Below are 16,734 nucleotides of genomic sequence, written 5' to 3' on the forward strand. Positions count from 1 at the left end.
AGGGACACATTGTTTTAAGTCAGGGAAAAATTCTTGTTGTTCAGTGATAATAAGAACAAATATGTAGCATTTAATTTATCTTAATAGAAACTATGAATAAGTAAATCATTTTTCAGTTTAAGTCAACAAGCAAATTGTATTTTCCTGTTTTCTGATAGTTTTTAAGTAATCAATTTTTCCTATTTTAAAATAATATTAATATTAAACAAATCGAAGTCATTACTAATGTTTGACTCATGTCACACTATTCCTTTGTTCAAGTCACATCAATAAACTAAAATTAATTATCCATTTTGTATCTGAGACAAATATAACAAAACCATTTCTTTGGTCATATTTTTAACATGAAACATATTATAATTTCTGTTACAAGACTGAAGTAAATCATTGTATTAGAAAGTATGTGGAAAAGTATATAAAAAACTATATATTTTCACTGATCATTTGCACTGGTCTGTCTGGATTTTTTAATTCTTTCTTTCTTCACTAACTTGTCAGTATTAGGTGTCATTGTTCGTGTAGAACAGTGATATCAAACAAAAGCAAGAGCATTTTATTACCTTGAAATCGTTTACAGACATCAAGCTCTGGGACATGGCTAGGAGATTGACAAGATGAATTGTGTAGGAGCCTGCTGATTGCAAAGGGATAGGAAATTACTGGTTTACAAACAGTAGGTGGATGTCAAGCATGTAGATGAAATGTGATATTAACCACAGCATTTTTAAGTAGATGTCCTTTGTTCTTTTCCACTTTTTTTTTTTTTAAATAAGCAGTAGTTGAATATGACATGATTGAAATTACTAACATAAATAAATTTCTTTCACCAAGTTTAATGCCACATTATAACATAACAGGCAGTTTGAAGTAACCCTGTGTTCAACATCCAGTTTTATGTTTGTACTACCTAAATTTAAGTTATGTTTTTCCACCAATTTCGATATAATAGGCCTAGTTCTTCTGTCAGCATGAGGTTTTTGTTTATACCATGCATAAAAAACTACAAGCTGCGAGGTGTCAGAAATGTCTGTGCTTCCTTCAAGAAATAATAATAGACAAATAGTTTATTTTCATAAGTCGTGCAATTTTTTCTTCAGTAACTCCTACTAATTTTGTATTCTCTTGGTTACAATGTTAAGGATAAGTATAGGGTATTGCAAAAGTCATTTAACCGCTATAAATATTATAATATTTGAGATAGGGAAAAAACAAAAGTATCACAGTGTTGGGCAAACAATGGGGTTTACAAAACATTGGGAAGATGTTCGCCATTCTCTTGTTCAACGTACAGCATTCTGTCTGTGACACCATGCACAGCATTTTGCAGATAATGTATTGGAATATTGGCAATTTCTTGCGAGATGGCATTTTTCAGTTTCAATAGGGTTGTTGGATGTGTTAGGAAAACTCGTTCTTTAAGGTAACCCCACAACCAAAAGTCGGCCGGATTGAAATCTGGAGATGCGAAGGCCACATTGTTGGAAAGTGCCTACTGATGACTTTGGTTGGAAAACAAACCTCAATTACACGTCTTAATTCCACCATTTATTTTTTTAGTAGGTTATTTTACGACACTTTATCAACATCTTTGGTTATTTAGCATCTGAATGAGATGGTGATAATGCCTGTGAAATGAGTCCAGGGTCCAGCACCGAAAGTTACCCAGCATTTGCTCATATTGGGTTGAGGGAAAACCCCGAAAGAAACTTCAACCAGGTGACTTGCCCCGACCAGGAATCGAACCCGGGCCACCTGGTTTCCCAGCCAGACACGCTAACCATTACTCCACAGGTGTGGACAATAATGGAATAAGACAGACTGTTACAGTAAACGGGGAGTGCTTACAGCATTTTACAGAACTTCATCATTCCTAGAGTCCACACCTGTGGAGTAACGGTCAGCGCGTCTGGCTATGAAACCAGGTGGCCCGGGTTCGAATCCTGGTTGAGGTTTTTTCCGGGGTTTTCCCTCAACCCAATACGAGCAAATGCTGGGTAACTTTCGGTGCTGGACCCCGGACTCATTTCACTGGCATTATCACCTTCATATCATTCAGATGCTAAATAACCTAGATGTTGATACAGCGTCGTAAAATAACCCAATAAAATAAAATAATCCCTAGACTGAGGAATCACAATATGGAAAACATAATTTTCATGCAAGATGGCGCTCCACCCCACATCTTTATCTCTGCAAAACAATTAAGCAGATGTTTGGATATCATGTCATCAGTAGGCACTTTCCAACAATGTGGTTTCTGCGATCTCCAGATTTCAATCTGGCCGGTTTTTGGTTGTGGGTTTACCTTAAAGAACGAGTTTTCCTGACACATCCAATAACCCTACTGCAACTGCAAGATGCCGTCTCACAAGAAATTGCCAATATTCCAAGATTTATCTGCAAAATGCTATGCATGGTATCCCAGACAGAACGCTGTATGTTGAACAAGAGAATGGCGGATATCTTCTCAATGTTTTGTAAACCCCATTGTTTGCCCAACACTGTGATGTTTTTGTTTTTTGCCTATCTCAAATAGTATAATATTCATAGCGGTTTAATGTTTGAACTGACTTTTGAAATACCCTATATATTTCTTCGTGCTTTCTTATCTTATCTGGAGATACCTTGGCTACATCTAGAATACAACTCTTATATCTCATAGTTAACTGATAATGCCATACCTTTTCCATCAGATATTGCAGTCTGGAAAATAAGGAAAGTACATAGTAAACTGTTATCAGATTATTATTTGTACCATATTGGCCCGAATATAATACGACCCCAAGTTTTCAGATGTTCTTTTTAGGAAAATAAAAATATTACACTATACCGTATATGATGTACACATTAAAAATGTTACAGAATGAAATAAAACTAATAAACTGTACCTTCATCTTCAAGTTCTAAGTTTTTATCATCACACATTTCTGTTCCAGTCCCATTCTTCCTCTTCTTCATAGTAATATTATGGTACCGGTATGGTAACAAATATTGGGAATATGGTAGATAGATTGAATGTGTGACCTTGACAGAGCAGCAGGCCCAGTCCTGTACACATCATGGAAGAAGATGCTGTGTGATCCATTGATAGTATAGTCTGCATAACATATAAGTAGACTTCTTTCACACTTGAAATTGCTTAGCCCTCCATTATAATATGAGTCCAATTTTCGCAGTGCTGTTTTTATGCAAAAAAAAAAAAATATATCGTATTAGATTCGGGCCAATATGGATTTAAAAATTAGAAATGAAAATTAATATAATTTTTAATTATCGTAATATTCCACTTACATCAGAAGTCAATATTTCTTTGTAAAGTTCCAGACTGTTGTCACTTTCAATATTTTTATGCATTCCTTCGTGATATTTTTTGTATTGTCCTTCCACGTTATTACATGTGCTTATTATGTACAGACCCAGAAACAAAATTTGGGCCACCTGAACTTTTCAAGTTCCAGTTCTAACATGCTGCACATACTTAGTAAGCATGCTCAAGTGGCTCAAATTTTGTTTCTGGGTCTGTACTTTGCGTCCTTAACACTTTCTTCAATCAAAAATAAGTCTCTATTCTGAGTAAAATTTACTGTATGTTCTCTTGCATGTAACCAGCGTAGGTGTTGCACACCCTTGGCCTACAGCTTCCACTAACCCTTTTTAGTAGACTAGTCTGCTCATTTTGTATGTTCTTGGGTGTAATCTGCTGACAAGAGCTACAGGCACACTGAGCTCTAAAGCACACACTTGCACATATGGGCATCAATTGACATGGCTGGTGTAGAACACAATCGAAGATCATACAAATTATGTTCAGAAAGTCGGCTCCTGTGATGGGATTTAGTAATTTTAATAAAGAAAAATAGCTGCTCACACATGTATTTGTTACTGAACATAAGTCTACATAATATTTGGGCAGCAAACCTCTGTAAAAGGAGAAGTCTTTGTTGTAGAAATGTTGTTGTTTTCTATTGCCAAGCATTTGACAATAAAGTCATTTGACTTCTTGCACTTCAATATTTTTGAAAGATATTGTTGTGGTCAGCCACTGAAGCGCAGATTTTGAGGTGTTCCAAATCCAATTCTTGAATTGAATTGCACAATGGGCAGTTAGGGGACTGATATATTCCATTTCTATGCAGGTGTTTGGCCGAACAGTCGTGGCCTATTGCCAATCTAAATGCAGCTACAGACGATCCACATTATTATCTGAAAGTATATTGGCTAGTTCATTCTTCTTAGCTGATGTTATACCACCAGCATTCCATTGTAAGATGTTTAGTTGATTCTGTATCATTAAAGTAGTCCCTGCCCAGAGATCCAATTGGGGAACTATTTTACCTCAGGATAATTTTACCTTAATGGTACTCATTTCATATTGGAGTGGTTAAATGGCAAGTTGTAGCCGATTTAAGTGAACACCATATTTTAACTTTTTGGTGGCTACTTCATCCACACACAACCCCTAGAATGTCTGGAGGACCACACCTGCTGTTGGTTGACGGGTCAACTGGACCTAGTTGGGAGATCTTGTTGATTACCAGCTTTCCCTCCTTAAGCCACTGGAGGACGATTTTAGTGCCATAGCAGGTCAGCACTAGGAACAGAAAAGTAGAAAGGGTAGGAAGGAAAGTGAAATGAACCCCCTAGGCTTCGAATGCTCTAATACTGTCAGGGTTGAAGAAACTAAGAGTTCAGTCAGAGGACTGGATAGGAAAGGGTAAAGAGGGAATTAGGTATTGAATAGAGGAAAATTATATCAAATTCACTCATTAATTCATCAAGCTGACCAGTGTTAATTGATGAGTAGCCCCTCCCTTGTAAAATTATGCTTACTAACAACTGCACCACGGGAAGGTAGGGATGGGACATTAGGTATTTGTCCAGGTTAGTTCCTTAAAGCCTTCAATGAGAAGGATTCATGGCAAATACCCTTTTGCAGCCGTTGTGGAAGTGTTGGCATATTATATATCTCAATAAGACTATCTTTATGTTTAAATCTAAAACTCTGGAACCAGATGAGGGCAAAAATCCTCGGGAGCCACAACTAAGCAGCATTTAATAAAAACTCCATCAATAAATGGTTTCCATGGCCGATTCACTAATGTGATGGTCTCCTGATCATGTCAACAGAGCTTCCTTTAATTGTTGGATGAGAGAAGTTCATTCTTCTTCCTCTTTGCTCATAAATAATCATTTGTGTGACAAGTGGAATAATGGCATTTTGATTATTTAGTATCTTGCCACAATCCATGTATGTGAGCATTCCATCATATTCTGTAAAAGAGAATGACTCTTCTCACAAAGATGATTTGTTCGGAGTAGATGGCCTTTTGTGCTTTTCCCCTTCTGACATGTTTCTACCCACCAGCTGCTACTGCACTCTAAAGTGAATGAGATGGCTCAACACACATGCACAGTATTTCCTACTCAGCCAACGACTTGGCACTCTGAACTAGTGTGCAGATCAGATTATTATGGCTAGTGCTATCCCAGTCACATAGTTTGTTTGATCCTCCCATCCAAAGTTATCGCTAAGATTAACTCCTAAATATTTGAAATTCCTCTCTAGGAGGACCATTTTATCATCAGTGTTCAGTTAAGATCAATCATTTCTCTCGTTTTACTAAAAATGCTCAAACTAGATTTGCTCCAGCATTAAAAGTGCAAAGTACCTTTTCAAGTTTGTTTATAAAGTGTTCGATGAAGCTTCCATGACATTTGTTGAAGATGTTTGTTCAAAGGAATACACTCAATTATGACAAAATACTTATTTATTCTGGTAGAGTTAAGGCAATGAGGCCTTCTCTTCCACACTATCAGAACTGAAATATACATTGAAATAATAAAACATAGTGATATTAATAGTAGGCCTAATACTTAAATATAAAATTATCATCATACACATTAAGGAGCTTACATACTGTATAATGGAATATTGACTAAACATGATACATAATTAAGTAGAGTAATTCTGTAGTGCTCGGGAAAAGTGGCACAAGTCAAAAATGTTAATTTTACAAGAGAAGGAAAAAAAACTGTCTTCACACTGGTTTATGTCAATCTGATTTTCTTCTGTATGAATTATTGTAATGGGAGAAATACTTATGTCTCTTTTTCCCAAGCAAGCAGATGTTCCATAAGTTGTCAATAAATTACTAAAAAATGTTTGTGGAAACTGACTTATGCCACTTTTCCCAGCCACTGCAGAATTAGTAATTACAATTTATATCCTAATTTCACTTTACAATAGGCATAAATGACAATTTATACAAACATACAGAATAACCTATAAAAATCGGCAAACACAAAGCAATTCCTTATAAAAGTATGTAATTTTTAATTTAAATTCATTAATTGTTAGGCAATCGCTGACATGAAGAGGTTAAGGAGTTCCATAGGTGACAAACTGACATGCTGAAAGATGTACAATAACAAGGATTAGATAATAAAGCCTGGTGTTGATTCCACAATGTTGTAAGGTTTTCAGAGCGAGTTTTTAGATATTTTGGAGTTGAAGTGAGTAATATTCTAAATAGAACAGATAAAGAATGTGCTGTTCTTCGCTCCTTTAGGCAAACTCATGAAAAAGCTTCAAATGATGGCATTATATGGTCAAATCTACGAACATTGCAGATGAAGTGGGACATACATTATGAACACATAGTCTATTTGTCAAGAGAGAATCGCAGTAATCAAAATGGGGCATCATTAGCGATTGAACAATGTTTCTTTTTATAGAAAGAAGCAGACAATTTCGCAAATGATTTAGAGAGTGAAGCAATGAAAATACTTTCTTACAGATGTGAGTTACTTAGCAATTGCAATTTATATCTCTGTCTATTAATAATCCGACATTTTTTTTTACAGTGTTGCTATAATTAATAAATGACCCTTTATTGACAGTCTCGGTATGGTTTTATCGTTAATTGTACTGAACAAGTGCTGGTGTCCCATTACAATTACCTGCGATTTTCCTGGGGTTAACCTCAATCCAGAGTTTAAATCTGCAGTGCTGTACGGTGTTTGTCACATCGTTAATATACATAATAAATAATAGAGGACCTAGTACCGACCCTTAAGGAATTCCAGACTTCATGATGAGAAGCTTACAGCTTGATTCAGGGATTTTGGTCCCTGCAAAAAGTAAGTAGATAGACTAAGAGTGAGTTACTCATCATTACTGGCGGGCTGGGTCACAAAGGTCAGGCTGCACAGTCATAACACCTAACACTTCCTTCTTATCATGTTGTGGTACACTCCGTCTTAAAAACACAGCACTTCTCGCTATAATCACTACGTCTGTTGACTATAAACAATGTCATGATGACATATTTTCTTGACATGAGTGTCCCTCAGCTACGAGCATAGATATTATTTTCATTCTTCCTCTTCTCTCTTCCCCTCCTATGCACATTTGTGATTAAATTTATTTCTTATGACGCTACACACAGCTCGCTCACTAACCAAACAACCAAGGACAGGGTCAATAACGTTGAATTGAGCTGTACATATGCTGTTTCTGCCAACCAGCTTCCCCTCTTAACCTTTGTAACTCTTTCAAGCAGTTCTTCATAGAAGATTCATTGAAAATCCGTGGATTACACTAGCAGAGAACATTGCTTTGTAATCAATAGAATAGCATTACTAGAGCTAGGTTTACCAGTGGGAGGCATTACTCAACTTCTACCTTCAATGATTGTCTTCACAGCTGATGATCGCGAACTAAAGGAACTTTAAATGCTTAGTAAGCTAGATCCTGAACAGAGAAGAGTAGTTGATGAAATTATGCAATCTGTTGATGGCCATTCAAATCAAAAGTCATTCTTCTTGGAAGCTCGTGGAGGGTGTAGTAGAACTTTCGTTTATTCTTGCCTCCTCCACATAATTCGAGGGTAGCATGAACTTGCAATTGGCTCTGTCTAGATCAGGATTACAGTGTTACTGATGGAAAAAGGGAAGACTGTTCACAAAACACTTGATCTGCCAATGCCTTTGACAGACTGATCTGAGCCGGTATCTCATTTTTCTGCAAATTGTAAAAAAGCAGATGTTTTACAAACATGCACAACTATTGTACTAGATAAAGCATCCGTGATTTCAGTATTACCTGTTAATTGCATTGATGGCTTATTACGAGACTTTGATTGATTGAGTGGATAGTGGAGTAGAAACTATGAGGTCCCCTATGCACTTAGACCTTTTAGAGATTCATTTTGCCCCACACAGTACAGGCTGATAGAAGTTCTTTTATGATTGTTATGTCAGATTGATTCAATGGGAGATAAGTTGTAATCATTGATGGTGACTTCTGTTAAGTTCTTCCTGTAGTTCCACAGGAAGGAAGAGCCCTAATTATTGAGGCTTGCATACTGTGATAAAAAACCTGAGATTTATAAAAGTATTAAGATTGAAAACTAACATACATACAAAACCATCAGAAACAATTCGCAGATTGGCTTCTAAAATTAGGAAATAATCCTTTATTAATACGATACAGATCACATAATTATAACTGGTTGCCTAATAACTCGTTATTATAGATTTATTAATTTGTCCTACAGAATAATATCTGTAATATTGACAATATTTGAGGAGAAAAGTTCGCTCCGGTGCCGGGGATTGACCCTGGGTCCTTGGTTTTACATACCAAGCACTCTGACCACTGAGCTATGCCGAATTCAATCCACAGCACCGGACCAAACCCTCCTCCTTCAATGTTTTTCTTTTTGGCCTGATTCCAATTTAGGCATATATGTTGACGTATGTGTCCAATGTCAACTGCCATTATATTAGGAGTGCACTCAGTTGAGTGACTTGTTTGGCCGGGAATTCCGCAGCAAGTGCACAGTAATCTGTACAGACATATGCACTGTGGCTATGTGAATATTATAGATTTATTAATTTGTCCTACAGAATAATATCTGTGATATTGACAATTAATATTTGAAGAGAAAAATTCTCCTAATGAAACCATGCAGTTTTTGTGCGAGTTTATTGGCAAGCATATCATTTCTCAAGGATTATGGCCCCCACATTCCCCCGATTTGACGTTCCCAGATTTCTTCCTGTGGGGTTATCTTAAAGGAAGGGTATACAAAAACAGGTCGCACACTCTGGAGGAACTAAAGAGGAACATAACAATGGAGATTAACAACATCAGTGTACGCATGCTCAAAAAAGTGAATGCAAACATGGCAAAAAGAGTTTGTATATGTACTACTGAACGGGGCTACCATTTTCAGCATATGTTGTGAAAAATGATGTAACTCATGTGAAAACTGATGTAAACGTAATAAATTCATCTTTATAAATATGTGAACGTATTATTAAGATGTGACGGCTTTTGGATCACTCTGTACTTACATGTTTCATTAGAATGTGCCTTGTTAAGTGACACTAGTCCCAGAGAATGCTGGATCGAGACAGTTCAGGTAAGTAATTAATAATAAAAATGTGGATTTAAATTAATGTTGTGATTTAAGTAAAATAGCTGAAACACACAGACAATTAGAAGATAAGACAGAAAATTGGAGAGAAGAGAAAAACAAGAAGAGATGAGACAGGCGCAGAGCCATCTAGTAATGAAATTTTCGTATAAACCCACTGAACTTTTTTTTTTTTTTTTTTTTTTTTTTTTTTTTTTTTTTTTTTAAATATATGGCAGCAATACATCCACTCCTTTCTACATACAATAGGTGAATAGTTTTAGGTTATTATGTGGAAAGTATTGGGTGCTGGAAGTAAAATCATGTGCTTAGTACCCTATACTTATAGCTTTGTTGCACATCAGTCGAAACTATAAAGTTACCAGAACACAGGAAGAACCTCCAGCCAATCCCTTGTATAGGAACTGATCTGTTAGTTAAAAAGAAAACAAAAAATTTATTATACGTCTAAGTTAGTATTAACTGAAGTGTTTAATATATGACGCTAATTTCTAGATATGAATATCTTAAAAAGGCGCATTTGTCAGAACATATAAAAATGACGACCTAATACCATCCTTGTTACTTGCCATGCATTTAATAAATATAACAAATGAAATCTTCTGTAACATCAAAATACGCGCAACATGCTGCATTAAAGCCAAGTTCAAATTCTGAACCACTTGACTGCTCTAACACTACTATCAAATATAGTGGGTGATTCACATACTCTCATATCATTGCAAAACAATCAAATGTCATAAGGTATTTTCTACTGCAAAAATAAAACCAGAAAAGAAGCCGTGCCACGAGTTGCCTGCTGCTGGTACTGCAGACTCTGGAACACTAATAACTTTATAAATTTTACTTTTTATAGGCAAATTAGAGAGACCAGGGCACAGTTATTTAAATTTCAATTTACCTTTACTAAAATATTCCCATCATCATCATCATCATCTTTCAGGTTTAGGCCTTCAAGCCTGTTCCGTCCTCAGGGAATATCGTCAGTCCATCTTTTCTTGGGCACCCAACATCTCTACGTCCTTTGGGCTTATAATTTAGCATTATTTTGGGAAGTCGCGTTTCATCCATTCTAATTATGTGGTCATGCCAATTTCTCTTCTGTTGTTCCACTCTGTTAAAATATTCCCAAATTTGTGAAATTAATGATACAGCCTCTCTTTGTTAGCTGATTTTTACAGAGTGTATATGATACTGTATATAGTTGAATCCCTCTTAACTGGCACCAATGGGACCAGGCAAGTTCCAGATACGAGATGTTGCTGGATAATTGAATAAGTATTTTAACAAATTACCTGTTCATATTTTATGATGCCAACCTGTTGAAACTGCAGCCATATGAAGCTTATTTCTGAGTCACTTGATCTGTATGGATTTTCTTTATTAAAACACATCACTTACCACAAAAATATACTAATTTTCGGTTTGAATATTCACTAACGATCTTTGCTTTGTTTGAAGCCCTTAGGCGAGATTTTCATCGCACACACTAGTGTTTTTATAGGAAGACACCTCCATAATAAACCAGTCTCATCAGCGTTATGTATTTGTTCCGCACTAACATTACTCTCAGACACAATTTTCTGTAACTGATTAATAAACTGATCTGCGGACACTTCGTCGACATTTCTTTGTTCACTGGACACGTCTAGTTTTTGGATTTCATGTCTCTCTTTGAATCTGTTAAGCCACCCAATAGAAAATCCACACTCAACTTGTATTTTTACGTCCTGGTACAATTCCTTGGCTTTTTCTTGTAGCATCAGCCCAGAAATGCACATTTCCTCATATCTTTTAATTGCGAACCATTCATATAGAACACAATCTAATTTTTCACAGTTGGACTGATGTACAATTTTCTGATTTTCCGCAACTTTCGTAGATTGAGTTCACTTATGAATCGCTGGAATTGACTGCCTTGTTTCTTTATATTGTGGCACCCATCTGGAACGCTCTGCTCGTGTCTGGTTGCCTCGGAGGTCGCGCGCGCGTCCGGCAGAAGGGAGGGCACAGGGAGACGAGACTCGAGCTTCGGTGGGCACTGTGGTGCTGTACGGGGCGAGGGGAAAGGAAAACTACGAGATGCTAGCAGCAGTGTGGAGGGAGAGGGAAGAAAAGCGACTGCGACTGAGTGGAAGAAGGAAACGTCTGGAAACTGTTTGTTGTGAAGGTCTAGAAGCTACGCGACGTAGAACATTCTAGACAATCGTGATAAATAAATAACACCGTGAGTGAGTCGTCAGAGAAGTTAGTCAGCTGCGAGAGAGAGCTAGTTAGTCTTTGGTCAGCGGAGATGTAGCCAGTGGATCTGAGTTCGAAGTGCAGTGAACCGTATCCGGAAGTCTTGAGTTCGAAGTGCAATGAACTATCTGGAAGTCTTGGGTTCGAAGTGCAGTGAACTTGAGTGAGTGAGCTAGAACAACTAGCCAAGGCGAACGAACTGAGAACTGACAGTTTTGTTTTGTACATAGTGCTTTGTGAACATTAGTTGAACTTAGGAGTACATTGTTGTTCTTCTCAATAATACACGTGAATTGTCATTGTCGTTCGGTGGAGTGCAATAACGACTACTGTGTTGCTGTGTTGAGTGGAATACACATTGTTGACGGGTGTGTAGTTAAAGTTAGAAATAAAAGTCACATTGTTGAAATAAAAGTTACAATATCGTATAAAGTGAACTTCCAACTTTATATTCGTCCATTAATTTGGTTCTACTAACTCTTCTCTCCATTTTCTCGAGTAATTCAAGCTTTTGCTTCAGTGTGAGGATGTTCCTCTTGTGCTTAGTGGTAGTACCCATGATGTTATGTATCACACGAATGAAACTTTTATGCACTGTAGGAACAGAGAATATCACACTTTCCTATTTAGATTCATCCACTACCGATACCTCCTCAAAACGGGCGAGTTCAAGTGGTAAATTTAAAGATATCATCTCTGTGCATTGTTTACAAGGCCCAAGCAGCAACTTATCAATACTACCCAATCTACCCCAGGAACATAACAGGGTTTTTTGTCTATGTTTTCACGTGTGAACAATGTAAAGACATAATGGGGTTTTCTGTCTGTTTTCACACGTGAACAATATAAAGAGTACCGGTAAACAATATGTGGCATATGCGATCCATGAAAACCACTCACATCTTCGTCCGACTCTTCCCTTTTGCATGAATGATTTTTTTTTTTTTTGGCCTAGCCAAAAATGTCGTTTTGGTATTGCCGGTGATTTGGGTGCTGGATACGAGGGATTTTACTGTAGTAACTTGAAAGTAGTTCATTGACAGTGCGTAATCAGCTGAGGTGTAAAAAAATTAATTTTGTAGTAAATTTGAGATGAATTTCACATTTTAAATATATTTCAAATGAATCCTAAATTATGACAAAGTTTGGGTGGATGGAAAGTCAACCTAGTTGCTGAAAGTGAAAACTTGAAATATTGCTTTGGGAATCTATAAAGAGTATAGTTTCCCCCCCCCCCCCTAAATTTTATACGAAATGCGAATAAAATATCCAATGGACTTAAGTTTGTAACCAACAATTTATTCAAAATAAATCTTTATGCACTTCTGACTATGTGTATGCACATTTGAGGGTGTGAGATTGATAGCATCAGAGGCTTTCAAAAACAAATGTATTTTATTGTTCACACCCATAACACATGTTAACCAAAAATACTAGTACAGTAAAAGGAGTCTGATGTAGGATTGACAAAATTTGAAATTTAGAAACTTTTGTATTAATTGAACGGAGTTACGCAATAAGAGACCAACTGACTAAAACATATTTTCGAGATATTCACGATTGAAGTAAATTTGATTATTTATTAAAAATATTTTATTCAAGAAGTATTGTAACATTCACATTATTACAAAAAATCGCAAATACTAATAAAAAGACTAACCGATTTTTAAGAACAGACCAGCAGTTGAATTAATATTGCAAAGCAAAATAAATAAAGACATTTTATTCAATAAATGAATGTTGCTTATAAATCGCAGGAGAGTACAGATATCGCATTCTTGATTTTTTTCTGATTTAAATAATCCAGCTAACAACAGATCTATGCAAATATCTCTTTTTTTTTTTTTTCAAATTGTCGGTTGGTATATTGTTGCATATCTCCAACCAATTTGTACACATTCACTGTATCTTCCGTTAGACCTTTTATTTTCTCTGATGAAAATCATGATATCCGAAAAGAATTTACAGATTAGATTAATATCTTAATAAACATAAATACAGTGAAACCTATTAAATGATCACTGATAGTTCTATATTTAGATTTAGATTTATTTAATAATAACATATACATAAAAAATGTTATATGAAAGTACTCCAAAAGAGCAAAGCTCGTGTTCGGGGACAATTCTGTTTTGATAGAAAGACTTGAAAATGACATACAATTTTACATTGTTCACCAAACATACCTATTTTTTCTGAATTAAAATGTAAGATACCGGTAATGTACAAAAATAGAAATTGCTACTGTTTCTAAAATAAAATTTAAAATTCTTGCACTAAGACCACAGTCTTAAGAAGAGTAGATAGAAACATATTTTGTAGACAAAATACTTAAGAAAAAAGGTCACATAAAGATGATAATAATAAAGTTAGTAATAATAATACTAGTAATAACTGAGTGAAAAAAAAAGAGACGATGTTGAGATTGGTGATATATTAATATTAACTTATTATTAGTAGTATAATTAGTACAGGTCATGTTGATATATTAACAAAGATAAGATAGAAAAAATATACTTAGGATAGAAATAAACTTGTTTTACAATACATGGTATATATAAAACAGGGAAGTCTGTCATATAAATTTTTTAATTCTGGATCTGAAAATTTCATTGCTTAAAGTAGTCAATTTTGGATGAAATTTTATTATCGAATTATATAGACGTGGACCATAATTTCTACTGTGTAATAAAGCAGCAGATGTGAAACATTTAGCTTCAACTAAATTAGGAATTTCATTTCGTCTTGTATTATGATCATGTGGCTGAGCCACTGTATAAAACGGTCTTTTAAAGGGGTGCTTGATTAATTCGGGGAGGCTATTTTTTTTACACAAATAATGAGTTAAACTACTGTACGTATATAAAATGAAAGCACTGGGAATGTATTATTAATTATAATGTGTACAAAATTTAATCTTCTAAATCATTACTTCCACTAATTGAATTCTGAGTCATTTTATTGTATCTTCCTTTTTTTGCAATTTCTTTTCTATCCTTCAAAATTATTAATAACTCCATTTATTTGTTCTCTGGTCACACAGTCTTTCAATGGAATTCCACTCTGATATCATTTTTTCCTTCCGTTTGAAAACTGAATAGAGTTTTGTCACATTTAAATTTTTCCACTTCCCCCCCCCCCCCCCCCCCCCAGATAAATCACTTTCACTTTTGCGAATCACTTTGACTCACTCTCCACCACTTCTCATTTTATTGAACATGTTTTTTAACTAGTAACAACTTTACACAATGTCAACATAAAAGAAACTGTAAAACAATAGAACAAATACTGTACAGATAATGCAGAGGTCATAATCCTTAATAACAATCTCTCTCTTGCTAGAAATTTCCACATTGCTTAGACAGAGGATTAAAGAATCGGACATTCAGCACGAATATTTAACAACATTGTCAGATTTTATTTTAACTTCGGAAGATACAGTACAGTACTCATAACAAGTTCTCAGAATTTATTTAATGCATTAAACTACTGAACTGTAAAATTATAATTGGCCTCTTAAGGGGTAAAATTAAGGAAATGACTATTCAATGTCCGGTTGGTGGTAGGGAGAAGGGCGGATGTAAAATACATTTATTTTATGGGTTTTTACATTGGTTCTAAGAAAAATGAGTGTCTAAGAGGAGTGGTTTCTTAATAGGAGTGGTCTTTTACAGAGATTTCACTGTATTTGATTTTGAGTTTTATTGTTACATGAGTTTGGTTTCTCTTGGTAACTGCGACTTGCTGGGAGCATTGTATAAATCTAGCATGGTGGAAGTGCAGGAAACACTTATTTCACCATCAGAGCATGTTAACTATTAATTCCGAAGCTTAGCCACCAACGTAGCTCAGTTGGCTAAGGTAGGCTGACCAGATTTTTTATGATCCAGCAGGGGACATCGGCAATTTCAAGAAAAACCACAAATGCCTACCTAGTCACTCTCATTGAAATGTTGCAGACAATACATGTAACAGTAGATACGATAGAACTTTGCACACTAAATTTGTAGAGTATCTTAACTTCTTCAATTAAATGCATAACTACACGTAACTCCTATACATAATTCAATTCAATTTCAGTACTGACGCATGCATGGAAGTTTTTACATAATATTGTACACGCTGAACTATAACACACACATTTTACAAGTACTTGTCTGAAGAATGTATCTTTTTAAGGATCTGTTCATTCCCATACAGCTTCATACTAAGTTCTTCATATGAGAAATCGAAGTTTGTTTTCACTTGTAACAAAGCTTTAACTGTTTCAACTTTCATTCTTGATTCATCAGTCCAGATTGAGTTCATTGTGGATGGAGAAAAGTCTTTCAACTGATGAATTACTGCCTGAAAGACACACGATTAATAACACTATTTTGAGAAGATTTTCAAATGAAATGGAACCTGGAATTTTTTTTTTTTTAGTGTTGAAAAACATCAACCACTTTTCACCTGTTGGTTTGTCACAAAATTTCTCATTTTTTGAACTACAGTACTTAAAAATGGACACTGCAGCAGTTCTAATGTTTTTGCGCAACGCGAATGTTAAGATGACGAAAGACAAAGTTGATATGTTCTTCTCAAAGAGTGCAGAATATCTCATAATTTGCTTGCTGGTTCTTTTGTCCCATATTAAGTACCCTTCAGAAATGTGCATGAATCACAGCAGTTCCATCACGATACTTAAATATTTATGTGTAAAATGTTACTGAAACAAAATCAAAGCTTCTGGAGACAATTAATTTCTGGGGCAAAAGCGGGACATTTGCTCCCTGGGGACAGCAACTCAAAACCGGGGATTGTCCCCGGAAATTGGGGACGTCTGGTTAGCCTAGACTAAGACGCTTGCCTGCTGATCCAGAGTTGCACTCGGGTGTGGGTTTGATTCCCACTTGGGCTGATTACCTTCCCCAACCATAAGGTAGATGTTAGGTACTCTATGGCGGATCCTCTGTCTCATCTCACCAAATACCACCTCACTATCACCAATTCCACTGACTCAAAATAACCTAGTACTGGTAGTTTATACAGCGTCTTAAATAACCAACTA

At 35.7% G+C, this 16,734-nt stretch overlaps 1 protein-coding gene across 21 annotated transcripts in view; it reads right to left on the bottom strand.

Moving 5' to 3' along the window:
- Positions 1 to 14,816: 14,816 nt before the first annotated feature.
- The window catches only part of LOC138713596 (adenosine deaminase-like), a 106,603-nt gene continuing 104,685 nt past the window's right edge, over positions 14,817 to 16,734 (bottom strand). For all 21 annotated transcript variants that reach the window (XM_069845795.1, XM_069845804.1, XM_069845787.1 and 18 more), the window contains one exon: positions 14,817 to 16,031. In XM_069845795.1, coding sequence (XP_069701896.1) covers positions 15,828 to 16,031 — 204 coding nt within the window. In that variant the 3' untranslated portion in view covers positions 14,817 to 15,827. The remainder of the gene's footprint in view (positions 16,032 to 16,734) is intronic.

Source organism: Periplaneta americana, chromosome 14 (assembly GCF_040183065.1).
Source record: "Periplaneta americana isolate PAMFEO1 chromosome 14, P.americana_PAMFEO1_priV1, whole genome shotgun sequence".
Lineage (NCBI taxonomy): Eukaryota > Metazoa > Arthropoda > Insecta > Blattodea > Blattidae > Periplaneta > Periplaneta americana.